Below are 22,956 nucleotides of genomic sequence, written 5' to 3' on the forward strand. Positions count from 1 at the left end.
TTGTCAAAAATATTAACCGGTGTATTTTTCTGCCATTAGACAGTTTTAAGGATTTGTGCGGTGCATTTTTTGTCCTTCGTTTTTATTTCTTGTTATTTTGGTGATACTATCGTCATTATATCCCATTGTCAATCCACCTGCTGTATGAAGGCCTCCTCATACGATGCGAGTCAGCCTACCCTGATCGCTTCGCTTGTCGTCAGTGCAGGCTGGTGATGTGGTTGGGGGGGGGTAGGCAGGACTGGATCAGATATCACCCGCCATCTGCCCTAGCCATGGCTAGGAATCGAACATAGATCACCAAGTTTACGTGTTGTTTTACTTCTTTTGCACTGTACGTAGCCAACCGTGCTAATCGGAGGTGCAGGGGAAGGACAACAAAAGCAGTTCTAAAGAAATAAGTTATAATGCAACTATGCCACAGCGTCACCCCAGTTGAAAAGCAGCATTCCCGCAGGCTGGGGAGCACAGTAAACTAAAAATGTTGTGTTGCTCCGCTCCTGGTGACACAGGCGACTGTTCTGGAAGAGATGCCACCTTTCCCCGAGCGCGAGTCCTCCATCTTGACGAAGCTGCGCAAGAAAAGGGGCACGTCCATCACCGAGCCCGATGATGCCAAGAAACCCTCGGGGTCGGAGGTCAACGGAGGCTCTGAAGGCACGGCACCACCCAGCTCTCTGAAACCGGTACGACCGACCTACCGCTTGGCACCGGCGCTGCCCAAATCTCGGCTAGAACCTTTCCATTCGCCTTCACCGTTGTTCAGTACAAAAGTGTGTGTTTTTTTTGGGACTCTGAGTAATGCTTGTTGCGTGACCGACTGATATTTTAATTTGCACACATGATAAGATAGATTGTAAGAGTTGCGCGTTTATAAATGTATTTGCTTGCAGAGCTGGAATTGAGCCAATTTATTTGCAGAACCAAGTTTATGTGATGGCTTCTTGGTGACCATTAACTCGCCAGGCTTGATAACCCGGTTTAACCGCTGGCAGCCTCTTCATTGCAAACCCTAGGGTCTTAACGATGCCAGCTCAGTAGTTCTCTGACCCCTTGAACCACCCGGCCTCCTTGAACTTTCAATAAACGTGCTTGTGCTCTGACAGCAAGGTGGCACTGTATAGTTGGGAGCATTGGTAAAAAAAGTGGTCTGAAAGGAATGCACTCATCCTTCAAGTCCAGTTCATGTTTAAAAGCAAACTGTATGTGTGTTCACAAACTAAAAGAGTGCCAAGACCTTCTTGGCAAGAGGAGATATTTTAATGCAACCCTGTAAAGCCAATAGAAAGCAAAACAAAATTTTTATTTCTGAACTACAAACAGGGCGTTTGTGTAACCATATCAAACAAAACTCGGTGACCTTACCCTGTGTAAAGGTCACGGAAAATAAACTTTCAGCAAGCGAGAGTTACAAAGTCAGGCCTGCTGAGAACGGGAGCTGGATGCAGCAGGGAAAAACATGTTGAAGGATCCAGGAACCTCCAACCCAAACCTACATTTTGCAGAAACAAAGTTCTAATGCAGTACTACCATTCCAGTACCCCTTATTCAGCAATTAGGATATTTTTTTATCAGCTTTCCATTTTGTCGCCTAAATTGACCCACCAAGCTTCTAGAACCGACAAGGCCGCGGGACACGTGACAACAGGCTTATTTGATGTGCTCTGTAAGCGCAGCATCGTTGTAGCTTCCTGGCGGTTGTTCCTGTACTTGGCAGCCCATGCCGTCTGTTGGAGCCGTGCATGTGCCGGTGGGCTCTGGTCCCGGGCTGGCGGGACACGGCGGCGCAGCCACAGGTAGCGGCAGTGGTGGCGGCTCCCTACTGGTGGACATTTTTGCAGATGCCGCGGGCTCCCAGGCCGGGGCAGTGCCTGACATCGAGGAGAACTTCCTCAGGTGAGCTGTGTGACTCGCTTGGGACGATTCTCAGCTGCCAAGGCAACGTGTGGATTTTCTGGGCAGGGCTTGGCCGCTTTGAAAAAGTGTGGGGTCTTATGTTTGTGTTCACGTTTTCACATTGGCTATGTGTCGTGGGCCATCGGTAGGTTGTCATTCATTGCAAGATAGTTTTGAACGTGTTGGCAAACGTTGCACGTTCCTGTGATAACGATTGTATTAGTTGCAGCATTGGCGGAATGCGTAGTGTTGTCGTTATTGCAATTTGACACAGATATGTTTTTGTAAGAGATCTGCTTCCAAGCAAATTGTAGTGTTATGTTTAAATTTAAGTATCTAATTAATTTTAACACAGTGGTCCATTTGTCATACATTACTTCTAAAAAAATTGCATTTGCTGATTTATTTTGTTACGAAGTCAGTCGTTTTGACATTTTTATTATGGACCGCCCACGTACAGTTTAACCAACATTGTATGAGATATAATGCACCGTCATTCATGAGCACCTGTCTGTACTGGTCCACTGACAGTACTAAAACATTTAGTGATCCATGTAGTTGCTATTATTTCGTTGAGGTCAATTTGGCGCTCAAGTGAAATGAGTGTTCTTTCTTACGGTGCAAAAATCTGGTGCAGGAGGAAAAAATGCTTCAACGTGTTTTATGACATCAACAAGGAAAGCAATGTGTTACACAATATAGAAACACATAGGCATACTGTGTACATTTAATTACACGTGTATTGAAACCTCTCCTCCCACAAAGGGGAGGATAAGCCTCATACCATACATGCTCACCTTTAATGTGAAACGCATCATCAGCCTTTGCAAGAGGAGAAGGGCGCACTGTGCAGTCATCATGACCGAATTTCTGCTCTTCAGAGCCCCAACTGAAACAAATAAACAAATCTAATATAATTGGAATGATTCATCGCCACCTCTTCGTATGAAGAGACTAAGCAAATGCATTTATTTCATTGTGATTTTTCATCGCGACCCTTCCACGCTCTTTTTTTTCAGGTTTGTCTGCAAGAACAATGGTGTCCTGTATGAAAATAGCTTTCTTCAGATTGGCGTGAAGTCTGAGTACCACCAGAACGTCGGTGTGTTTGTGCACGTCCATTTCTCGCCCAGTTTCAGCCACTCGCATTGCATCCCACCCTCCGTCAACGACTTAATGACGATGGTGCACTGTGCACTCTGTGTGAATGAACCGTGCAGGCCAGGTGTGTCTGTTTTATGGAAACAAGACCTCCAGCCAGTTCCAGAACTTCACTCCCACCATCGCATACCCAGGAGACCTGCAAGCAAATATCCTTTTTCAATCAATGAATTTGCTAGCATGCACATATATATACCCATTTCTAATATTTGCATGGTTAAATATTACCTGTTGCTGTAATTAATTGATTGATCTGCTTGCATGTATAAAACCAGGTACAATTCAACCACTTGAATATTTCTCAGACACTTAGGCAGTGTGGGTTTTCTGAACACGGGTTAGCTGCTTTGGAATGTGTCAGGTTTATTTATGCCCACATTCCTCATTGTATGCATCTTGGTCTATTGGTAGGTGAGCATCATTGCAAGATAATTGAAAGCGTGTTTGAACATTATGCCACATCATCCCGACCTATACTTAAATCTCTCCACCAGCTCCTAAATTAGAGTCCCGGATTAACTGCGAGAATGTCATCACTAACATCCTCTACGGACTCACCCATGCCTACTGATCGCCTCTCATCTCACTAAAATAAACAAAAATGTAACTTTTTATTTTACCAGGTAATGCCCGTGGAGCTATACAGCTCTTTCAGAAGTGACCTGGCCACAAATGATAGCTTTACAAAGTGGCGGCTTATCGCGTGCCAATCTATAGCAGTCAAATACTCTGAACGCATGTCTCTAAATGTGGAGGCAAAAACGGGAAGGCCTGGAGAAACAACAGGACCATGAGGAGAGACACACACGCAAACTCCAAACATACGGGCCTCAGGGTGAGGATCGAACCCACGACCTCACTGTATGCCAGGCGGGGTAGTTAACATCTTGCCACCACGGCGCCCCACAGCACTGCTGCACTTGCTCTCTCTTCCAGTCTTCTGTCAAAGCCGCAAGTCAACCTTAGCTCTGCGGAGGTCGCTGTGTATCCTCTGTGGCCTCTGTACTTTGGAATTCCTTGATGCCATTTGGCAATCGGTGCTGTTGACTCCCTGCCCCTGATCAAGTCCAGGCTTACCAACTTTCTCTTGCATTCCAACTTTTGCCCCACCTGAATTGTAAACTGGGCTGACTCGTTTCTGTCACCATTTAGTTAATTTTAGGCTGAACCTTGAAACCGCGCATAGGCTTGGCTGCACGAGTTTTTTTTTGTGTAGAATATTCCTCGCAGACAGTGCTATAGTGACTTATAGTTATTTCCAATTCTTTAAAAACCACGTGCACCCAAGTACAATGACAGTAATTGCCATTAATATTTTGACATTTTGAAAAGTAACTGAATGTCCTGATTCAATTGTAATACACATCATGAATGGAATGTCCCTTAACCTGTACCAGCATGCCAAGCTGTGTCATACAAATGCATGACATGCTCCATATATCTGCCTGATATGAAATACATTTGTATATGTTTATACAAAATCTTATCTGCCTAATAAAGTAAAGCAGTGAGCTGAATCCAGGTTAACATCAACACGCTATATATGCTCTTTGGTTCTTTATTTTATTTTTCTACCTACGTGACTTTACCGAAAGAACCAAAGAGTATGGATTCCTGTAGTCACGAAAGCTTCAAATCAAGATCGAAGCTATATATGCATATTAATGAGTATAGAAATAAGTATCTGGGCTATATATTGATATACGGTACTTTGTTGTTTATTGTGTGGTTCCAGAAACCGCAATATGTTAGGGTACATCTTGTGCAACAAAATGGGGAACATTCCTTTCAGAAATTGAGCACATTTTCTTATGTATGGATATCAAAGTCCACTTCATTCACTTGGCAATACACAGTGCAACTTCTCAGGAGGTGGATGTTCCCAGTGTTGGCAGTGGCTACAACAACAGTCACCACGTTGTGGCGGTGACATCACTACGGTACTTGTGCCAGGCTAGGTGCACTTTGATGCCACGGTAAGTGTTAAGACACTGGCACACGCACGTGCGTGCATCACTCCGGCCCTGCTACATCCTTGACTGTGGAGACCTACAGCTGATAATTACCCAGAAGGCCGTGCAGCCCCAGGTGGATGCCGGTGCCCAGGTACAGCAGCTGCTTCGCGTCGAATGCCTCGGCGACTTCACAGAGGCGCCTGGCCTCACTCTGCAGCTGTGGTGAGCGATTCTCATCCCACACGCAACTCCTTCACTAAACGCACCATCAGCTCGGACGAGCCACTGTCTACTTAAACCGGGGGTAAGGGACCTTGTACTTACGGTCCAACAGGACTCTCAAATCTTCTACCTTTGGCGTTCTGCACTTTAACACATACCTTAGTGTTGTCCACTTAGGACGTTAAAAACTATTAGGGCTTGCATTTACCACACATGTACACTCACTTATGGGTTGATGTTGGTTTGAATTTGTGTTATAGATATGCAGCTAAGATGCTGGAAGTGATGGATATATAATTGTTTATGTATTGTTTGCAGACATTTCTAAGTGGTAGGACTCATGTGGATGTTGGCTATTTGAAATTACTGAAATATCATCTGCTTCATAGGTCATAGGATCTCCACACCTGGCCTAAAAACTAAAGCAGGAATTGATTGTCAATTAAGTAACTCCGTTGGTTATAGGAACCTTATGGCGGTACCCCGGGGTTCCATAGTACCCCGGCTCTCGAATAATGTCCGTGATGCAGTCATTTTTAGTCTGTTGATGGTCGGCGATGCGGCAATCGACTCATCTTGACGAGCTGTACACGATGCACTATGTTCAGGGTTTCGGCACAATCGTCCTCGCTGCGTTTCGACATCGCGCAGTAGCCACTGATTTCGGATTGATTGGTACCCCAGTCGCGGAGTTAAGTAACACCCATGGGAAAAATAGTGTCCCAGAAATAAAATATTTAATTGCCTCGGGCATTTTGTATTATTTGGTACCCGGGGGTACCACCACAAGGATCATAGATTAATCTTGTCTTTTGTAGGATGCTTAGATACCCTAGATACACACAAAAATGTACTGATGGTCTTTTTCAGCTTTGGAACTCTTGAAACGTTTGCCGTTTGAGGCCAAACAATCACAATTGCACACGATAGAAATATAAACATTGAAAGTCATTTCATCTTATTGCCTTCATGTAAGAATTGCACTATGTATGTCTTACTCATTCTTATGAGTAATGTTTACACTATTATTGTACGAGTTTTTATGATACTGATTGTAATCACTGTGTAAATGTGGACATCATGCAATAAAGTTTATACTCGGTTGTTTGGTTTTTTACCCCTTCCGTTCAGTGTTTTTTTTGCTCTTGCCTGTAGGCATGGCGGATCCTTGCAGCAAATTAGCCTCAAGTTGCCGATAATGATCAACAAGTTTTTCCAGCCCACGGAGATGAACTCTCAAGACTTCTTCGTTCGGTGGAAGCAGCTCAGCAGGTAGTCTTAAAGAGGCAATGCTCATCACTAAATGGTGCTTACTAATTAACGGCACAGGATATATTGCCCTTGTTTATATTATTCACAGCTTCTTCGCAATGAAAATATTTTTGTTACAGTCATCATTTTCTTTTGATGCAGTCCCCAGCAGGAGGCCCAGAAAATATTTAAAGCAGTGCATTCCATGGACACTGAAGTCTGCAAAGCCAAGGTTTGTGGCTGCAATTACCCATAACCCAGCTCCAGTTGTAAAATGCCACTCGAGCAATAACACTTTTAGCAAATTCCAATTCCCCACATGTTATCACCACTTAACTATGATAAAGAGCATAGTCCAGAATAGATATGTTCTTTCGTGTACGAAACTGCAATAACAGTGGTGTATAAGCACAAATAACAATAACTCACAACATTCAAATGTTCATTAGTAACACTGCCAAAAATAGGAAAAATTACGTGATTGATGTTGTTAGGCAATTGCCCATCTGCTATGAAGCTGTATACTATGAAGACGAGCCATTTCCTGAAAAAATGCCTATTATATATTTGATCCTCCTTAGGACAGCATTATTGACAGATATTTGGTTTTATTGTTGGCTCCTTCCCGAGTTCCTGCAGGATTGGTGGCGAGTTACTGTGTGGTTTTGCTGTGCACTCAGCTGCTGGGCTCTGGAATGGCCCTGCTGGAAGGCGTGGACCCTAACCCCGGCAACTATGTGAGCGCCGGGATCATCCACACCAAAAGCTTACAGATTGGTTGCCTCTTGCGGTTGGAGCCCAACATGCAGTCGGAGGTACTTAACACATTCTGGCAGCTAGTGCCTCAGGGTAGGCTAGAAACACACTGCATAATTGGTTTCGGCAAAATCCCACTGAAAAGTTTTTTGGACTCGGTGTGGCTTTCCTGAGTAAATAGCGCACGTTTGACGCACTACACCTGGGGAGGCTCCTCTAGAGCAGTGCTCCTCTCGAGCAGTCCCGGGTGTGCTGCGTGTTCATTGAGAATTGTAGGAAATGAAAGAACCTAATTTGTTCACAAGCTAGGACAGACGAACTCTCTGTGCCATTCAGTGGCCGATCCAGCCTCTCACCCCCCCTCCGCTACACTCGACCTTCCATGGCCCTGGTTCAGTACGGCACAGCTGTCAGCCCCCCACCCCGGCCTTCTCAACTCCCTCCACCGCACATAAGTAGTTGAGTAAATAATGTGCTAGATTTGAAGCTTTCGTGACTGCAAGGATTCATACTCTTAGGTTTTTTTGGTAAAGTCACGTAGGCTAAAAAATAACAAAAATTAAGAAAAGTAAAATAAAATTCACGTTTGCTGTATAAAGTACTTAATACAGCAAGTGTGCTGTGACGGTTACACCTGAGGACGGAAGCTTGTGTTGCCTCCGAAACGTCGTGATTTTTATTTTACTTTTATAAAAAAAAAAATTCTTTTATTTTTGACCTCCGTGACTTTACCGAAAAAACCTAAGAGTATAAATAATGCGTGGCAAAGATCGAGGAAGCTCGAAACTGTGCTGTGGAATGAAAGAAGTTTAGAAGCACTGCTCTGGAGCATGCAACTGAATGTTGTTCTTGCGTGTGTGTTTTTTCGATAGGTATTGCAATGAGTGTTTCTTGTGAAACACCCAGCTTTGTTATGTCATATATGTTTTCCCCGGTTGTGTTTATTGTGATTAGCACTGTTGGCTACGTATGGTGCAAAAGAAGTTCAACATACATGCTGTGGTGTACGATTACGTTTAGAGGCTATAGGCCCAATCTGCATGGTTTGGTAATTGAGTTAACATCAGTAGCTCTTAACGAATCTGGAACAATTTGGTATCGTGTTTTGCAAGTAACATCTCTTTTCTCTCAATTGTCTCTTAAATGGCATCGATTGCTTGGAAATGCATTTGATAAGTTTCTTACTCAGTCTATTTGCTACGTATTGATTTGTGTATTGTTTTGCCCTTATTCAAAGTTCTGATATGCTTGCACTCTATACGATATTTAGTTTGACACTACATTCTATATGCGTTGTTGTGCAATTGCCTTTTTTGTTGGATTGCCCTGTAATTGGGATCTCACCAGGTTGAAATAAATTACTGATTAAGGCAAATGCGCCACATTTGACACGTTGCTTTGTTCCTCTCGCTCACTCCCCACCCTCGCACAGATGTACCGTCTCACCATCAGGAGCAGCAAGGAGTCCGTGTCGCAAAGGCTTTGTGATTTGCTCGCTCAGCAGCTGTAGGGGTCACCCCTGGCATGAGGGAGAACTCGCTTTTTTGGCAGGTGGAGCTAATTCATCTCAAACTAACACCATCAAGTAGGGGTGTCGACATTAACCATGCAGTTCTATTATCGATCATCACAGGCAGGCATATGAAATATTGTATTTTTTACATTTACATCGAAAAGTCAAAATGTTTTGTTGATATATCGGAGTGTATTGTGGGTGGAGTTGAGGCTCGGCGGTCATTGTGCTTACCCTGGTCCCCTGGCTGTACTGCGTTTTGCGCTGGCAAATACGTGGGACTCTTCTTGTGTGACATTAACAGGTGTTTTGTACACTTTCTTAAGCAGATGTTACCTGCTTTCATTTTTTTTTTGGCTAAGCAGAGCTGTTCGCACAAGCGTGGTCAGTCGTGACTATGAACGCTGATCATCGTTTGCGTGTTATATGTTGGCTAACATGAAAATCGGTCTGCTTATCCAGTTGGAGTTCATAGCTCGTCCATGGATGCCTCTTCTTGTGCTAGCCAGGATGTCATTTATACTGGCTGTAAGGGCACATGTATGTCGAGTTCTTACAGCTTTGTAAAGCTTACCAGCACCATTCCATTTTGTCTGCTTCAATGGCATTAAGAACTGGCCATTGTTGCCAATATATGCCAAGTCCCATTCCATTCTGTAAATTAGCAGTACAGTATTTTTAATTGACATTTTTTTAACCAAATGTAATTGCCAATGCTTAATACAAAGCCTTTTTAGCTGTAGTTTTGACATTTATATATGGATGTGCTTGATGGAAGAAATGAAAACACTATAGTGTAATTGTTTAACTTTTACAATTGAAGATACCATTTGAAATGACAGATTTTAATTTTAACTACATAAGTTAGATGAACAAAAAAAATGCACATTTTAAGGAAACGTGGCCATTGCCGATGAGCAAATTTCACATTTACAAAAAAATCTGTTGAAAGATGCATGAAATGCAAATACTAAATTCATCAAGTAACAAAATCGCAAGTGGTCCATCTCATAATGCAGAGGAGCCAGAAAGATCCACGTGATCACTTGTTAGGCACTTTGCTCGGGTCTGTCGCCTTAAAGTGCCATAAGTGTTCTAAATTGTATATGTCTAACGTGATTAAAAATATTTATCATATTAACTCATAATCCCATTAGTTTTAAACTTGATCTTATTGTATGACTATATAGGTAGTTGATATATTTTTGGTTGGACTCTTTATTTTTCTTTCCAAACCTGCATTTATAAAGTGACTTCCTTTTACATGACAGATTTTAAGTGGATTAATCAAAGCATATACACACGAGAAAAAAAATACGCGTTTTACTTTACACGCAACTTTACAGACACTTCACCTGAGAAGTGAGTTCTCTAAGGTTCTTCAACCAAGACTTAGACATTGCGGAATAATGAAGTTTGAGTTGCAGTACGAGGAGAGTCATTAAACAGTGGCGGAAAGATATTTAAATTTTTCATGTTCAATGGTATTTTACATACTCTTTGGTTCTTTCCATAAAGTCACGTAGTTGGAAATAAATAAAAAAATTACGTTTCGGTTGCAACACAAGCAATCGTCATCAGGTGGGAAAACCACAGCAAGAGTTGCCGTGGCAAGAGGTGAAATAGGTAAGCAAGGGGGGAGAGAGAGGGGGGGTAGGGGAGCGCTGCGTGAGCGCTGGTTTTCCCACCTGATGATGATTGCTTGTGTTGCGATCGAAACGTCGTGATTTATTTTATTTTGAACTACGTGACTTTACCGAAAGAACCAAAGAGTATGGATTCCTGCAGTCACGAAAGCTTCAAATCAAGATTGGTATTTTATCATTTCAATGTATCATCTTGACATGATTATCACTGTAGGATATTTGATCAATTGCCTGAAACAAGCATCACTGAGCAACACCAGCTGTCACCGACATGAATTAGTGCAGTACTTGGCAACCGGTGTGCTGCGACCAAGTCCCAATTGTGTCGCGGGCATTTCATAATTATAGGAACAAAACTCAAGCCTCCCCTCCATTGGTCACGTATTGGTCACGTATGCACAGTACGGTCGCAGTACAGCCGTCAGCCCCCAACGCTGGACCCCTAAACTCCCTCGGTTGCCCAGTTGGGTAAACAGACACAAAGACACTCAAACACGGGAAACAACGCAGAGAAACGAGATGTGAAATCCAGACGTGATACGCTCAAAAATACGGAGACTCATACATGAATACTCCGTTTGGTGAATTGTCACGGACTTTGGCAGCGTCACTTGATTTCCCTTTTCTCGATTAGATAATCAAGGGATCGGGAATTCTCTCACTGACAACGCATTCCCACCCACCCACCCGGGTTCACAGTGATATTTTAGCTTGGCGCGCCACATAGATCGAACAAGCAGAGGTGTGCCATGGAATGTACAGGGTTGAGAAGCACTGAATTAGCGGCATACTGCTGGGAAATCCTGGCACACATTGCGATACCATTGTGCAGGCTATCGCTTTGCAATTCAAGGTACATGTTTGGTAAATTATTGCACGTGGATTTATATAGCAACCTGAATGGATTTTTTTCAGTGCCTCTGCTGAATTTGGGGTGCAGTGGTTCACAATCTGGTGCACGGATATCGGAATGGCGGGTGTTTGGCAACTGAAAGCTCGACTGCCGTTGAAGACTTGGCAAACATCACTGCACGACCCTTAATCAAATTATCACTTTATTTGCCCACGTAAAATATTGCAACACTCCATGAAAATGTCACATTTGCATACATACATTTAGTGCAATGTGCACTACCGTCAAGTTTTGTAGTTTTTTTCATGCATTTCCTAAAAGTGAAGCACTACGTTGTGACTGAGTTGGTGGCAAATTGTGCCATGTTACCAAGTCTGTATTGAATGTGAAGATTGAGGTTTTCACAATGACCATAGTAAAAATTACAAGATCACATCAAGTGTTGTCTTTTTGAAAACCTATCAATGTCCTTGCTGCAAACTTCCTAAGTTGCCTTGTAAATGTCATCAATTTTCTCTTGATCAACCACTGAATCTTCATTCAATCTAGTGCTGGATGAGGAGGGCCTTTTGATGCCAATTGGATGTTATTTGACCATACAGTACTTCACTATGCTGGTCATTGTCTTGGCGATTGGGAGCGTGTACAGTACATCGACACTGGCAAAAAAGTCTCGTGTCGCTGCTCACCCCGAGCTATAAATACTCGAGTTGCATTGTCTTTACTGCCCGGCTTTTGGCGTTCTCTGGTCTCATCCTGGTGAGACTAGACCAGGGGTCGGCAACCAAAATAACAAGAGCCATTTCTTTCCAATTCGGTACAAAATTCAGTATTTCAAGAGCCGCAATGCATCTGAGTACATACGTACTCATCGTCAAGAAGCAGCCCGTACAGAGCCGCATGCGGCTCCGGAGCCGTAGGTTGCCGACCCCTGGACTAGACCCTAAAGAAGGCCATCTCTGGTGTGGTGGTCAATCAGTTTAAAATAATGCCATATTATCAGAGCTTATTTGCATGTTCACCACAAGTGATGTGGTTAATCCAGACATGATTCATTGCAAAATTTTTAAATTCGTGTTTGAGCATCTTAACACCCATTTTATTGCCAGAAAGAGTGAAACCAATTTTTTTATAATTATTTGCACTGCCCTCTTCTGGCAGCCTGAATAAACCTTTGTGCCTAGTACCCATCCAAATATTTTTGAGATTCAACAAGGGAGGTACACCAAGTGACTATCATAGGCAATCCATCTTTGAACATGCACTGCATGTAATAGGAATATTCCCTTTCCAGTTAACTCTTAAGATAGTTAACTTTTCAACTGGATACCCATGCATCATGTGCCTGTCAACCCATTTCATAGAAGCTTTAATTTGTAGTGCAAAATACTTTGTGGATAACCTTGCAAAATTATGCATTCCAGCATTAGCACATGACAAACTGGAACTTAAATTATAGCGCTTTAATTGCATTATTTTGGAAGTGCTGTGGTACTTATCCTCAAGGTAACATTCTAGCATTTATTGCATTTGGTTTATGCAGTATTTCTCCTAAAGCTGGTTGTAGCAATGCTTGTGTAGCAATTTGTATTTCTGTTATTGCTCCAGTATCGGTTTTCCAGATAAGAGGACACGAGTCATTTGCGAGTGACACAGGGGGGCAAGGATTACCATGTAAAACCCAAATTGGGTAAGAACACATTTTAGGGGCATTTTTTTTTTCAGAGCAATGCTTGGACGTGCCAATAACTGACATTTTGGATATTAAGTGTCACTTTTATATCAGAATCACTTTTGTAAAAATATAATTGTAACTGGCAGTATAAGAGCCTTATCCTTTGAAATTGAACATCTTTTTGTAAACATTCCCCATACAAAGCTGCGAGAAGCAGCCTTTTGGACCCACTTACTGCAGTGGTATTCATGAGCACAACCCATGTTGTAAACAATGTGAAATATATCTGGATGTGGAAACAGTGCCTCCAGTCTTTACTCCATTAGTTGAAACCCATGTATAAGGCTCTAAAGGTCATGCTGCCTGTAAACCTTAATATTAACATACAATAAAAACTCCAAACATTGTTCATTTTCAATTTTTATTGAATGGTCAAACATACAAGAAATAATAAAACTTAAGTTGAACAGTGTGTAACGGGGACTGTGGCTTATGGCAAATGTACCCATACATTTGTGCCTACACTAACACAATTGTCAAACTAAGACTGCCATCTAAAGAGCGCAACTTGATTTTAAATTGTTAATTAATTATATACACAAGACTTAAAATAAACGTTGCACTAAATTTCAGCAATGTCTGCCAATTCATAGTAACAATGCAAACTTTTCAGCTACATTACTTGGACAGTAACATTAAGTATTGAACTAAATATAGAAAAAATAAGTTCAACTGCACACGTGTGCACACTTCAGACAGCCTTGCTTTGCAAACAGTCACATGTGAGCAAAGGTTGGAACAATTTCATTTACCAGACTGCAGCAACATAGCTTTGGGATATTTCCTGTGGATAGGGGAAAAAAGTCCAACTAACTTTATACTACTATGCCGCCAACATTGTGGTGAAATGAATGAACGTGTCACTTCCTTACAATCTGTATAAAAATTAACACCAACACACCACTTCCATCTTCTCAACTTCCAGTGCCTTGCAGAAAGAACTTACTTTCTGTCTGGAGAGTGAGAGCGGCTGTTAAAAAGAAACGGCAACAAATTAATTTCCACACACAAATAGAAAACTTACTTATGAGGGAGAGGGGGCCACAGGGGAAAAATTGTTTTTAAATCCTTTATATTAAGTTCGCTTGCTTGCTTACGACCGTGCAAATCTTTCGGTCGTTTTTTAACCCACTTCCCGTGATCCAATCGAGCTGACATTTTGCACACAGACTCGTTGTGCGAGACAATTAATGTTCGTGAAAAGTGTTTTCCAAAATTTGACACTGTTTAGGGAAAACAAATTAAATATTTAATTACCAATTGCTTAATACTGGCACACAATCATCTGACCCATAGGTGGCAGCCATCTCAAGCCAGAGGACGAGAGGACTCTAGCTGCCACGCATATAAAGGATTTATAGTGAAAAACTTTGTTTTTACTGCTTATACACTTCATCTTGGTTCTTTCGGTAAAGTCACGTAGAAGGGAAGTAATAAAATAATAAAAATAAAACAATAAAATAATTCTCACGACGTTTCGGCTACAACGCAAGCAGCCGTCTTCAGGTGAAGAAAGACAATACCAAGCTGTTTGGTCTGAAACCTCTCGTTGAAACCTTCTGCAGCCAGGCCACCAAGATTATACGGCTTGCCAAAGATACATAAAGAAGATACACACCTCTTCGTCCCATTGTCTCTACTATCAACTCCCCCACCTATAAATTGGCTCGTTTTTTGTCTGAAATCCTACGGCCTTTCACTGGAAAAACCACCTCTGCGGTACTAAACTCTACTGACCTGGTATCGACAATCAAGGGGATTGCCCTGTCCCCAGACGACCTGCTTGTCAGTTTTGATGTGGTTTCCTTATTCACCAAGGTTCCTGTACCTGACACCATCGCAATCATTGAAGACTTGGTTCATCATGGACTGAATGCTGGGGTACCCCCCCTGGTGAGACACTGCTTAACCAATACATACTTCACCTGGAATGAAACTTTCTACAAGCAAACTGAGGGCACCCCAATGGGCTCCCCCCTATCTCCGGTTGTAGCCAACATCTTCATGGAGAAATTTGAGACGGACGCCATCCAGACTGCCACTCTACGCCCGACCTTATGGAAGAGGTACGTAGACGACACTTTTGTCATCTGGCCACATGGCCGTGCTGCTCTAGACCAATTTCTCGACCACATCAACTCCATACACCCAGCCATCAGATTCACCATGGAAGTCGAAAAAGATGGCAAGCTACCCTTTTTGGATGTCCTAATCAAAAGGAGACCTGATGGTTCAATGAGCCACTCTGTCTACAGGAAAGCCACCCATACCGATGCTTATCTAAAACCGGATTCCCACCACCATCCATCACAGAAGAATTCCCTCATCAAGACTCTATATCATAGAGCCCAATGCATCTCCGACCATGAACACTATGCCAGTGAACTCAAACACGTACGCCAAGCTCTTAAGGCTAATGGTTACTCCGACTACACAATCCGCAAAGCCATCACTCCAACCATCAAGAAGGATCCTGTTGAGGAGCCTTTCAAGACCATCACCTTACCCTACATTGCTGGGGTCACAAAAAAGATCTCCAAAATCCTGATTAAACACAAGATCCAGGTCCGATTCAACACAGTACATAAAATCCGTGATCTGGTACCGTCTGTAAAAGATGTGGTTCCAGACATACAGTACCCTGGCGTCTACAAACTGAGTTGCCTCTGTGGTAGCAGTTACATTGGGGAAACCAAACGACATGTCTCGGACCGCATCCGTGAACATAAGGCAGACCTGAAACACGGTAGGACAAACACCTCAGCCGTGGCAGATCACTGTTACAATTCAGTGGGCTCACATGACATTGACTTCTCCAAGACAGAGGTTCTCTGCAAGCCATCTGGCTATCATGAGAGATTCGTTCATGAGGCGATCCACATATACAAACAGAGACAATTTTAACCGAGAAGATGGATTCTGGCTTAGCAATCATTGGAAGGACGTAATAAACCATTTCGATACACATTAGGGTGTGTAGAATAATACATAGTGTTATATTAAAATGTATAATGTATAGGTTGGTTTACAGCAATACAGTATATAATTTTAATGTTGGGTTTATCTATGGCAGTATATAGTACGGTATATGCTCGTGTGATGTAAGAGAATAAAGTTTAGATGAAGCATATTATAGAATTTTTACGACGTAGAATTGTAATGTATTACTTGCTGTTAGTAACTCAGCTTATTGTAGAGTATAGTAAGTATACTGATGGTGCTATGCAGTTTATACTTTAGTTTTTTATGTAGTTTATATTTTAGTTTTCTACGTGGTTGTTGAGTAACTGCAGCTACATATCATTAACATTCCTTTCCTTTGTTACTAATCCCTGCACCCCCCTTGGTGCTGCTGATCCTGCATAATGCATGGGCATAATATGACTTTGAAACCCCCCCGCCCACCTCCTACGCATTTTCCATGAATATGCTAAATTCCTCTTCATATGCACATTCTTTTTGTTAAGGCGCTCTTCCACCTCCAACGCAGCTTATATATAAGCTCCTAGCTTGGTATTGTCTCATTCTTCACCTGAAGACGGCTGCTTGCGTTGTAGCCGAAACGTCGTGAGAATTATTTTATTTTATTATGTTTTATTTTTATTATTTTATTACTTCCCTTCTACGTGACTTTACCGAAAGAACCAAGATGATGAATCCCTGCAGTCACGAAAGCTTTAAATGCTTATACACTTATTTAAAGTACAGACAGTGCACAATCGCATTGTAAGGTGCAACCAAAGCGACTCTTCTCGGTACCTGCGAGAGCGAGAGAAGGAAGGAGAGCGGTTCTTTATGGGGCGATCATTGGAGAATGATCTGCGGCGAGCCTCTCTTGGGATCGACCTGAAAAACATTCGGGGCAAGGTCGACGACACATTAGTGTGCGCACACAAGCATCAAGGCAAGAGGAAAGGCTCATTTTTCTCTTCTTAAAAAGCACTGCTACTCGGCAATTTTTTTCAAAGCTATGGAAATTCAGCAGGAAGTTTATCAGCATGAATGACATTTCATTTACACTATGAGATCTCTTGAATAAAGGTGTCAATTTTGTACCAGTTAAAAGGGTAAAAACCTACTATGACATTTCATTTAATCAACTTTCTTACCAAACCCACAAGCACTTACCTGCTGCGGCTACGGCTGAAGCTCTTCTTACGGGGAGATCGGGACCGCGATCTGGAAGCCATACATTTCAACAATTAATGCAGTAACTTTACTCACTTGGCATTGCATTTTTAAAATTATCTCCAGCCTACTCTTAAAACAAACACCGATTATTCCCTTCACCAGGCACTGCTACCATGCTACAGTTCACCTAAAGGTGACCATAATGCAATGTCAAGATCATATGCATTTACCTTTATAAATGTGGTACTTTAACCAGTGATGCTTCGAGCTTTACACACAGAACTGGTTTACAAATGTAATAATATTGTTTACCCCCTCAAGCTATACATGTGCTAAATGTACATGTTAACCAACTTACATACACCGATAATTGATCGCATGAAATACTTAAGTTTTAAGTCTTAACATCAAGTTGTCAAAATCTAATTGTACAAAATTGTTGAGAAATACAAAGCTTACTTTACTGCAACTACAAAACAAATCGATATTTTGGGTCGAAAACCACAAAATTATAAAAAAATATATATACATCACCCCATAGTTAAAATAGTAATACCAGCACAAGCTAGAAAAATGCCCGCGATGCCGGGAACCTGACAATTGGTGGTTGCGCTGCGTGGCAAGAGGTGTCGCGATGCGAAGGAGGGTGGGGAGAAGATGCGGCGAGGGTTGTGCTGGATTTATTCTGTAGTCTGCAAACGGTTGGCTATGCCGCAGATTTTCTCTTTTTCCCGATTGCGTAGTGCAGGGCGGAGGGGCGGGGGAGTTGCGAGGGCCGATTTGGGCCGCAGCGCCGCGGGGCTGGCGGTGGGCAGGTAGTAGGGTAGAGGAGGAGTAGACTGATGGCGGCTCTTTAATTGCACGTAGGCTGGAGGACACAGCCAGGCATGCTGAGCCCGCCGCGAGGCTTGCCACGCTCGTGCGTTACGAGACTAGAGACACCCCGTGTGGCGAGCCCACCACGCCGCGCAGAAAGGCAACGGGGATGGACTGGCTAATGTAGACTCAGAGGGTGATGAGTAGAGGCGTGATGGTGACTCTGTAAGGGGGGTGTCAGTTTTGGCAATTAATACAGAAAACATCAACATTGGATACAAATTTTACACAAAAAACGTTTAAAGGCACACATTAAGATCGCATTCATTTACTGCACCTAAGATCACTGAACGCTCCAACCAAAAAATGGAAACAAATTATAAAACGGTGAACAGTTAATGAAGGCCATTTATGTCTTAAATAATTGTCCGACACCTTCAACTGAATGAAATTATTATTTTCTCTTAAAAAGTAAACAAATGCACGCTGTGGTATTGAGCCGGCCGCAGCCATGGGCATGCAAGCCGTCTCACCGCGAGCGGCGTGGGCCAGGAGCAGGGCTCCTCCGCTTGTCATCCTCGTACCGGGGCCGGCGATTCCATGCTGGAGGAGGACCACGGTTCCGGCTGCGTCCACTGGAGTGCTCCACCCTCACACGCGAACCACACAACGTTCTGTGGGCAAAAGAGCAATGCTCACCATAAACCATCGGGCACAATTATGCATGTTCGGTGGGTGCTTTGAAATGTTGTGGCATTCTTCCATGGGAGTGGGCATACCAAAAGAACTTTAAAAATAGACGGGGCACATTATTCGTAGTACTGTTAACATCTCACAGCTGAGCAAAGGTTTTGCCTTTTACAATCTCTTTCCACCTCCAAATCCTAAGAGCTTGAGGCACCATCTCATTTCCTGTCTAACTCACCGTCAGCCTCCACCTCTTTTTTAAATTTTGTCCGTCGCCCTACTTCCCGGCTAAATATTTTGGCAAACTCGGTTTGTTCCTTTTGTAGAGGAGAAAAATACGCAGTGCGCACAGTTAAACGGGTGCAACGGAGGGCAAACAGGTGTGCGCGTTGCAAAATGAGGTTTACACTGACAAACCGACAGTTAAGGGGCGAAGCGGGTGCAACTGAGATCGAACAGGTGCTAAGGGGGATATACAAGTGGGAGTGTGTGTGAGCAAGGGGAGTTGTTGCCGGGAACCAGTGAAGACATCGCCGTTGTCGCTCCAGCCGTCAACGGGATCAACCCTCACGTCGTCGCCGGGCGGGTGTTGGTCGAACCCCCCGCCCGGGACAGACGGGTGAGCGGGTCTGAGGGAGCGTAGGTGAGGGCAGCGGTGGAGATGCGAAGTTTCTGTGTGCAGAGTCGCCGAGTGCGAAGACGCTGTGTGCGGAGTCGCTGAATGCGAAGACGCTGTGTGCGGAGTCGCTGAGTGCAGATCTGCTGAGTGCTGGATAAGTGAGGTGCAAAATAGATAAGAGCGGGGAGAAGTTAAGTATATGTGACCATACAGATAGTTATAGGAGTGCCTATAACTGGCGCAAGAACATGTGAATAAAGTGTTAAGTGACTTGTTACAACGTGTCGGTCCGAGTAATTTTTGAAGACACTACACTTTGTTAAAATTATACCTGTCACCTGGGTGCAGAAATGCGCCAAGGTAAATTACATGTTGCATCCATGACGAGACTAAGCCGAGGCCAATCAACTTGGCCACCATTTTGATAGGCTCAAACGTGTCTTGATAACTGCACGCCGTGGTGACAACCAACGTTAAGCGACCAAATTCATACCCCGAACTTTTGCTTCAAAATCAAGCGAGTATTGCAATCCAAATACAGCATATTGGGCCATGATGGTGTAAACCATTTTGTTGTGCCTGTAGGGCATCTAAGAGACACTCCTAATGTATTAAGACGGTCATATGCATCCAAATCATTCATTAAATACTGACCCCCACGGCCCCGGGACATGGTTTAACACAGTGCCTCCCCCTGCCGCCCATCAATTTGCATGCAGTCCCGTACCTCCCGTCCAGCTCCCTCACAGCATCGCCCGCGTCACGAGGGTCCTCAAACTCCACGAAGGCAAACCCCGGCGGGGCGCGCGCCACCCACACGGAGCGCAGAGGGCCGTAGTAGCTGAAGGAGCGCTCGAGCTCTGCCTTGTTGCCATTGTTTCCCAGGTTGCCCACGTACACCTTGCAGTCCAGGGGGCAATTGGCGCTCATGGCGATGGGGGGGGGGGGAGATGCGAGACGTGTGAACGTCGAGAGCTTAAGTTGAGCCCACTCTTCCCTGCACACATCCGAGGGGGTGGGTTCATACGGAGGAAAAACAAGATCTGGTTCAATTACGCGAAACACAAAGTTGGCTCTGGAAGTGTGCCTTAAAGTGCAGGCTTTGGCTCGTATTCGTGGCGGATTTCAGGTTGCATTATCGGTGGCTCAATAAGGGATAGCACCGAATTTGAACCATGCAGCTCAAGTGTAACGGGTTAAAAGGTTATACAAATCTACGGATGTGCTTTTACGAAGTACAATCTCTAGAAAATAATTGCAACGCAATTGGTGAAATTAATGGAGGCATCTTAATGAGCCAACATTGTAACACAATTGGGTCACAAATTACGTTCGCTCGGATAACGGATATTTAATCAACTAATTTGCAGAACCAATAACGAATACAAAAAGCAGATCGCTAAAAAAACGTGCCCCCTACATACGAGCCCAAAGTGTGATTTTTGAAATTCAAATCACGCTAAAAATTAGCTTAAGATGCAGTAAAAATGTGGCATGTTGTCGATCATCAGTCTCATGTAAAAAATAAATCGACGGTTGCATTTTACACCACATCCGCAGAGCTTATCGCTTTACAATAAAGGTTATACTCTGTGGCTTTTGACTGAACATTAGCGGTGCGTATTAAAATCGTAGCAATTATTCCGAATGCCCTCTGCGCCTGGCCGAGCCGTGAGTGGCAGCAGAGGCCATTTTAGTAACAGCGTGGAAGAGGCCACCCCACGGCTAATGCCATTGACATCTCGCACAAACAACTTCACATCGACACGTCTCTCATCCTCCACCTACCCCAAACGATGCCAACGCGTGTATTAAAATCTAGATTCGTATTTAAACGCTACGACGTTGTTTTCTTCGTCGTTGTAACTGAGCGGTACAAGGTTGGCGGGTCGCGATGGCTTCAATGTAACCGCGCGCGCCTCTCGCAAACGACATCGCGACGATTGTTTTTATTGTTTACCTCGCACGCAAATAAATAAGTAACCAACACATCACGTCGGCGATTGAGAAATATCTATAGTGCGCCGTGTAAAATACAGAAGCTACGCTACGCAGAGGCCCATATCCCTTCGGCCTCCACCTTATAGCGCGGTGGAAACGTCTCGAATCTCCGCGCGGCCCTTGTCGATCACGACACAACAACAACAACCGCGCCGTCAGCTCGGGCCATCCCAACCGCGATTCTTAACCACCGTGAATGTAATGGCTAACGACGATGGGGGAGAGGAGAGAGGGGGGGGGATAACATAACAAATAAAGAACCAGGCGGCCTTGCCTTCTCGGTGACAACACCGCCGCCTCCAACACTCCCGCAACACAAAATGGCGAAGGCAGTTGCGTCCTCACGCCCTTTTATAGCGGCGCCCCCCCCCCTCACCCCGGCCCCCTCACCCCCCCCTCACCCCGGCCCCCTCACACCCTACCCCACCCCCCTCACATTCACCTTTGCGTTTGCAAGACGCCTCTGGGGCAGCAACCGCCGCCCTCGTCGAGCTCTCGTCGCGCTGCGTACGGCTGTGCCCCTAGGGCAGGAGGATGAGGCGGATTTTTTTTAATTGCAGTGACGTCACTGGTTGGGGGGGGGGTGTTGCAGGGGAGGAGTGGGGGGAGTGGGGGGTAAGGGGGGAGTGGGGGAGCAGTGGAGGGGAAGGGGGGAGTGGGGGGGGGCAGTGGGGGGGGGGAAGGGGGGGTGGGCAGGGGGGGAAGAGGAGGTAGGCAGGGGGGGGGGGAAAGGGGGTGGGCAGGGGGGGGAAGGGGGGGGAAGGGGGGTGGGCAGGGGGGGGAAGGGCGGTGGGCAGGGGGTGGAAAGGGGGGGTGGGCAGGGGGTGGAAAGAGGGGGTGGGCAGGGGGGGGAAGGAGGGGTGGGCAGGGGGGGGAAGGGGGGTGGGCAGGGGGGGGAAGGGGGGGTGGGCAGGGGGGGGGGAAGGGGAGGTGGGCAGGGGGGGGAAGGGGAGGTGGGCAGGGGGGGAATGGGGGGTGGGCAGGGGGGGGGGGGAAGGGGGGGGGAAGGGGAGTGGGCAGGGGGTGGAAAGGGGGGGTGGGCAGGGGGGGGAAGGGGGGTGGGCAGGGGTGGAAAGGGGGGGTGGGCAGGGGGGGAAGGGAGGGTGGGCAGGGGGGGGGAAGGGGGGTGGGCAGGGGGGGGAAGGAGGGGTGGGCAGGGGGGGGAAGGGGGGTGGGCAGGGGGGGGGGAGGGGGGTGGGCAGGGGGTGGAAAGGGGGGGTGGGCAGGGGGGGGAAGGGGGGGTGGGCAGGGGGGGGAAGGGGGTGGGCAGGGGGTGGAAAGGGGGGGTGGGCAGGGGGGGGAAGGGGTGGTGGGCAGGGGGGGGAAGGGGGGGTGGGCAGGGGCGGGAAGGGGGTGGGCAGGGGCGCAAGGGGAGGTGGGCAGGGGGTGGGCAGGGGGTGGAAAGGGGGGGTGGGCAGGGGGGGGAAGGGGAGGTGGGCAGGGGGGGGAAGGGGAGGTGGGCAGGAGGGGGAAGGGGGGGTGGGCAGGGGGGGAAGGGGGGTGGGCAGGGGGGCAAGGGGAGGTGGGCAGCGGGTGGAAAGAGGGGGTGGGCAGGGGGTGGAAAGGGGGGGTGGGCAGGAGGGGGAAGGGGAGGTGGGCAGGGGGGGGAAGGGGAGGTGGGCAGGGGGGGGAATGGGGGATGGGCAGGGGGGGGAAGGGGGGTGGGCAGGGGGTGGAAAGGGGGGGTGGGCAGGGGGGGAAGGGGGGGTGGGCA

At 45.6% G+C, this 22,956-nt stretch overlaps 2 protein-coding genes across 3 annotated transcripts in view; one reads left to right on the forward strand and one right to left on the reverse strand.

Annotated features, from left to right (window-relative positions):
- Positions 1-13,335, forward strand: part of LOC133350274 (AP-2 complex subunit alpha-2-like) — a 26,946-nt gene extending 13,611 nt beyond the window's left edge. Inside the window, exons 14-23 of the mRNA XM_061564448.1 lie at positions 513-686; positions 1,718-1,896; positions 2,916-2,998; positions 3,117-3,206; positions 5,111-5,234; positions 6,390-6,506; positions 6,648-6,717; positions 7,166-7,300; positions 8,674-10,238; positions 10,526-13,335. Coding sequence (XP_061420432.1) covers positions 513-686; positions 1,718-1,896; positions 2,916-2,998; positions 3,117-3,206; positions 5,111-5,234; positions 6,390-6,506; positions 6,648-6,717; positions 7,166-7,300; positions 8,674-8,751 — 1,050 coding nt within the window. The 3' untranslated portion in view covers positions 8,752-10,238; positions 10,526-13,335. The remainder of the gene's footprint in view (positions 1-512; positions 687-1,717; positions 1,897-2,915; positions 2,999-3,116; positions 3,207-5,110; positions 5,235-6,389; positions 6,507-6,647; positions 6,718-7,165; positions 7,301-8,673; positions 10,239-10,525) is intronic.
- On the reverse strand, positions 13,333-21,650 carry LOC133350296 (serine/arginine-rich splicing factor 3-like). Of its 2 annotated transcripts, XM_061564487.1 has the most exons (6): positions 21,517-21,650; positions 19,969-20,238; positions 18,469-18,609; positions 17,117-17,167; positions 16,748-16,834; positions 13,333-13,958 (listed from the first exon to the last, which is right to left on the reverse strand). In XM_061564487.1, the coding sequence occupies exons 2-6, from the start codon at positions 20,169-20,171 to the stop codon at positions 13,931-13,933; spliced, it is 510 nt and encodes a 169-aa protein (XP_061420471.1). In that variant the 5' UTR covers positions 20,172-20,238; positions 21,517-21,650; the 3' UTR covers positions 13,333-13,930. The 2 variants fall into 2 exon arrangements, with proteins under 2 accessions (XP_061420471.1, XP_061420472.1); XM_061564488.1 differs by lacking the exon at positions 21,517-21,650 and having other exon boundaries at positions 18,520-18,609.
- Between the last annotated feature and the right edge of the window lie 1,306 nt (positions 21,651-22,956).

Source organism: Lethenteron reissneri, chromosome 33, assembly GCF_015708825.2.
Source record: "Lethenteron reissneri isolate LAM-NWPU_2019-01 chromosome 33, ASM1570882v1, whole genome shotgun sequence".
NCBI classification, from domain to species: Eukaryota; Metazoa; Chordata; class Hyperoartia; order Petromyzontiformes; family Petromyzontidae; genus Lethenteron; species Lethenteron reissneri.

Excerpts from the sequence above, each read along its gene's own strand:
- LOC133350296 (XM_061564487.1), bottom strand. The coding sequence starts at position 20,171 with ATGAGCGCCAATTGCCCCCTGGACTGCAAGGTGTACGTGGGCAACCTG. Across the intron at positions 18,610-19,968 it reads GTGAGGGAGCTGGACGGGAG|AACGTTGTGTGGTTCGCGTG; the intron begins GTACGGGACTGC and ends TTTTGCCCACAG. Across the intron at positions 16,835-17,116 it reads TTCAGCCGTAGCCGCAGCAG|GTCGATCCCAAGAGAGGCTC; the intron begins GTAAGTGCTTGT and ends AATGTTTTTCAG.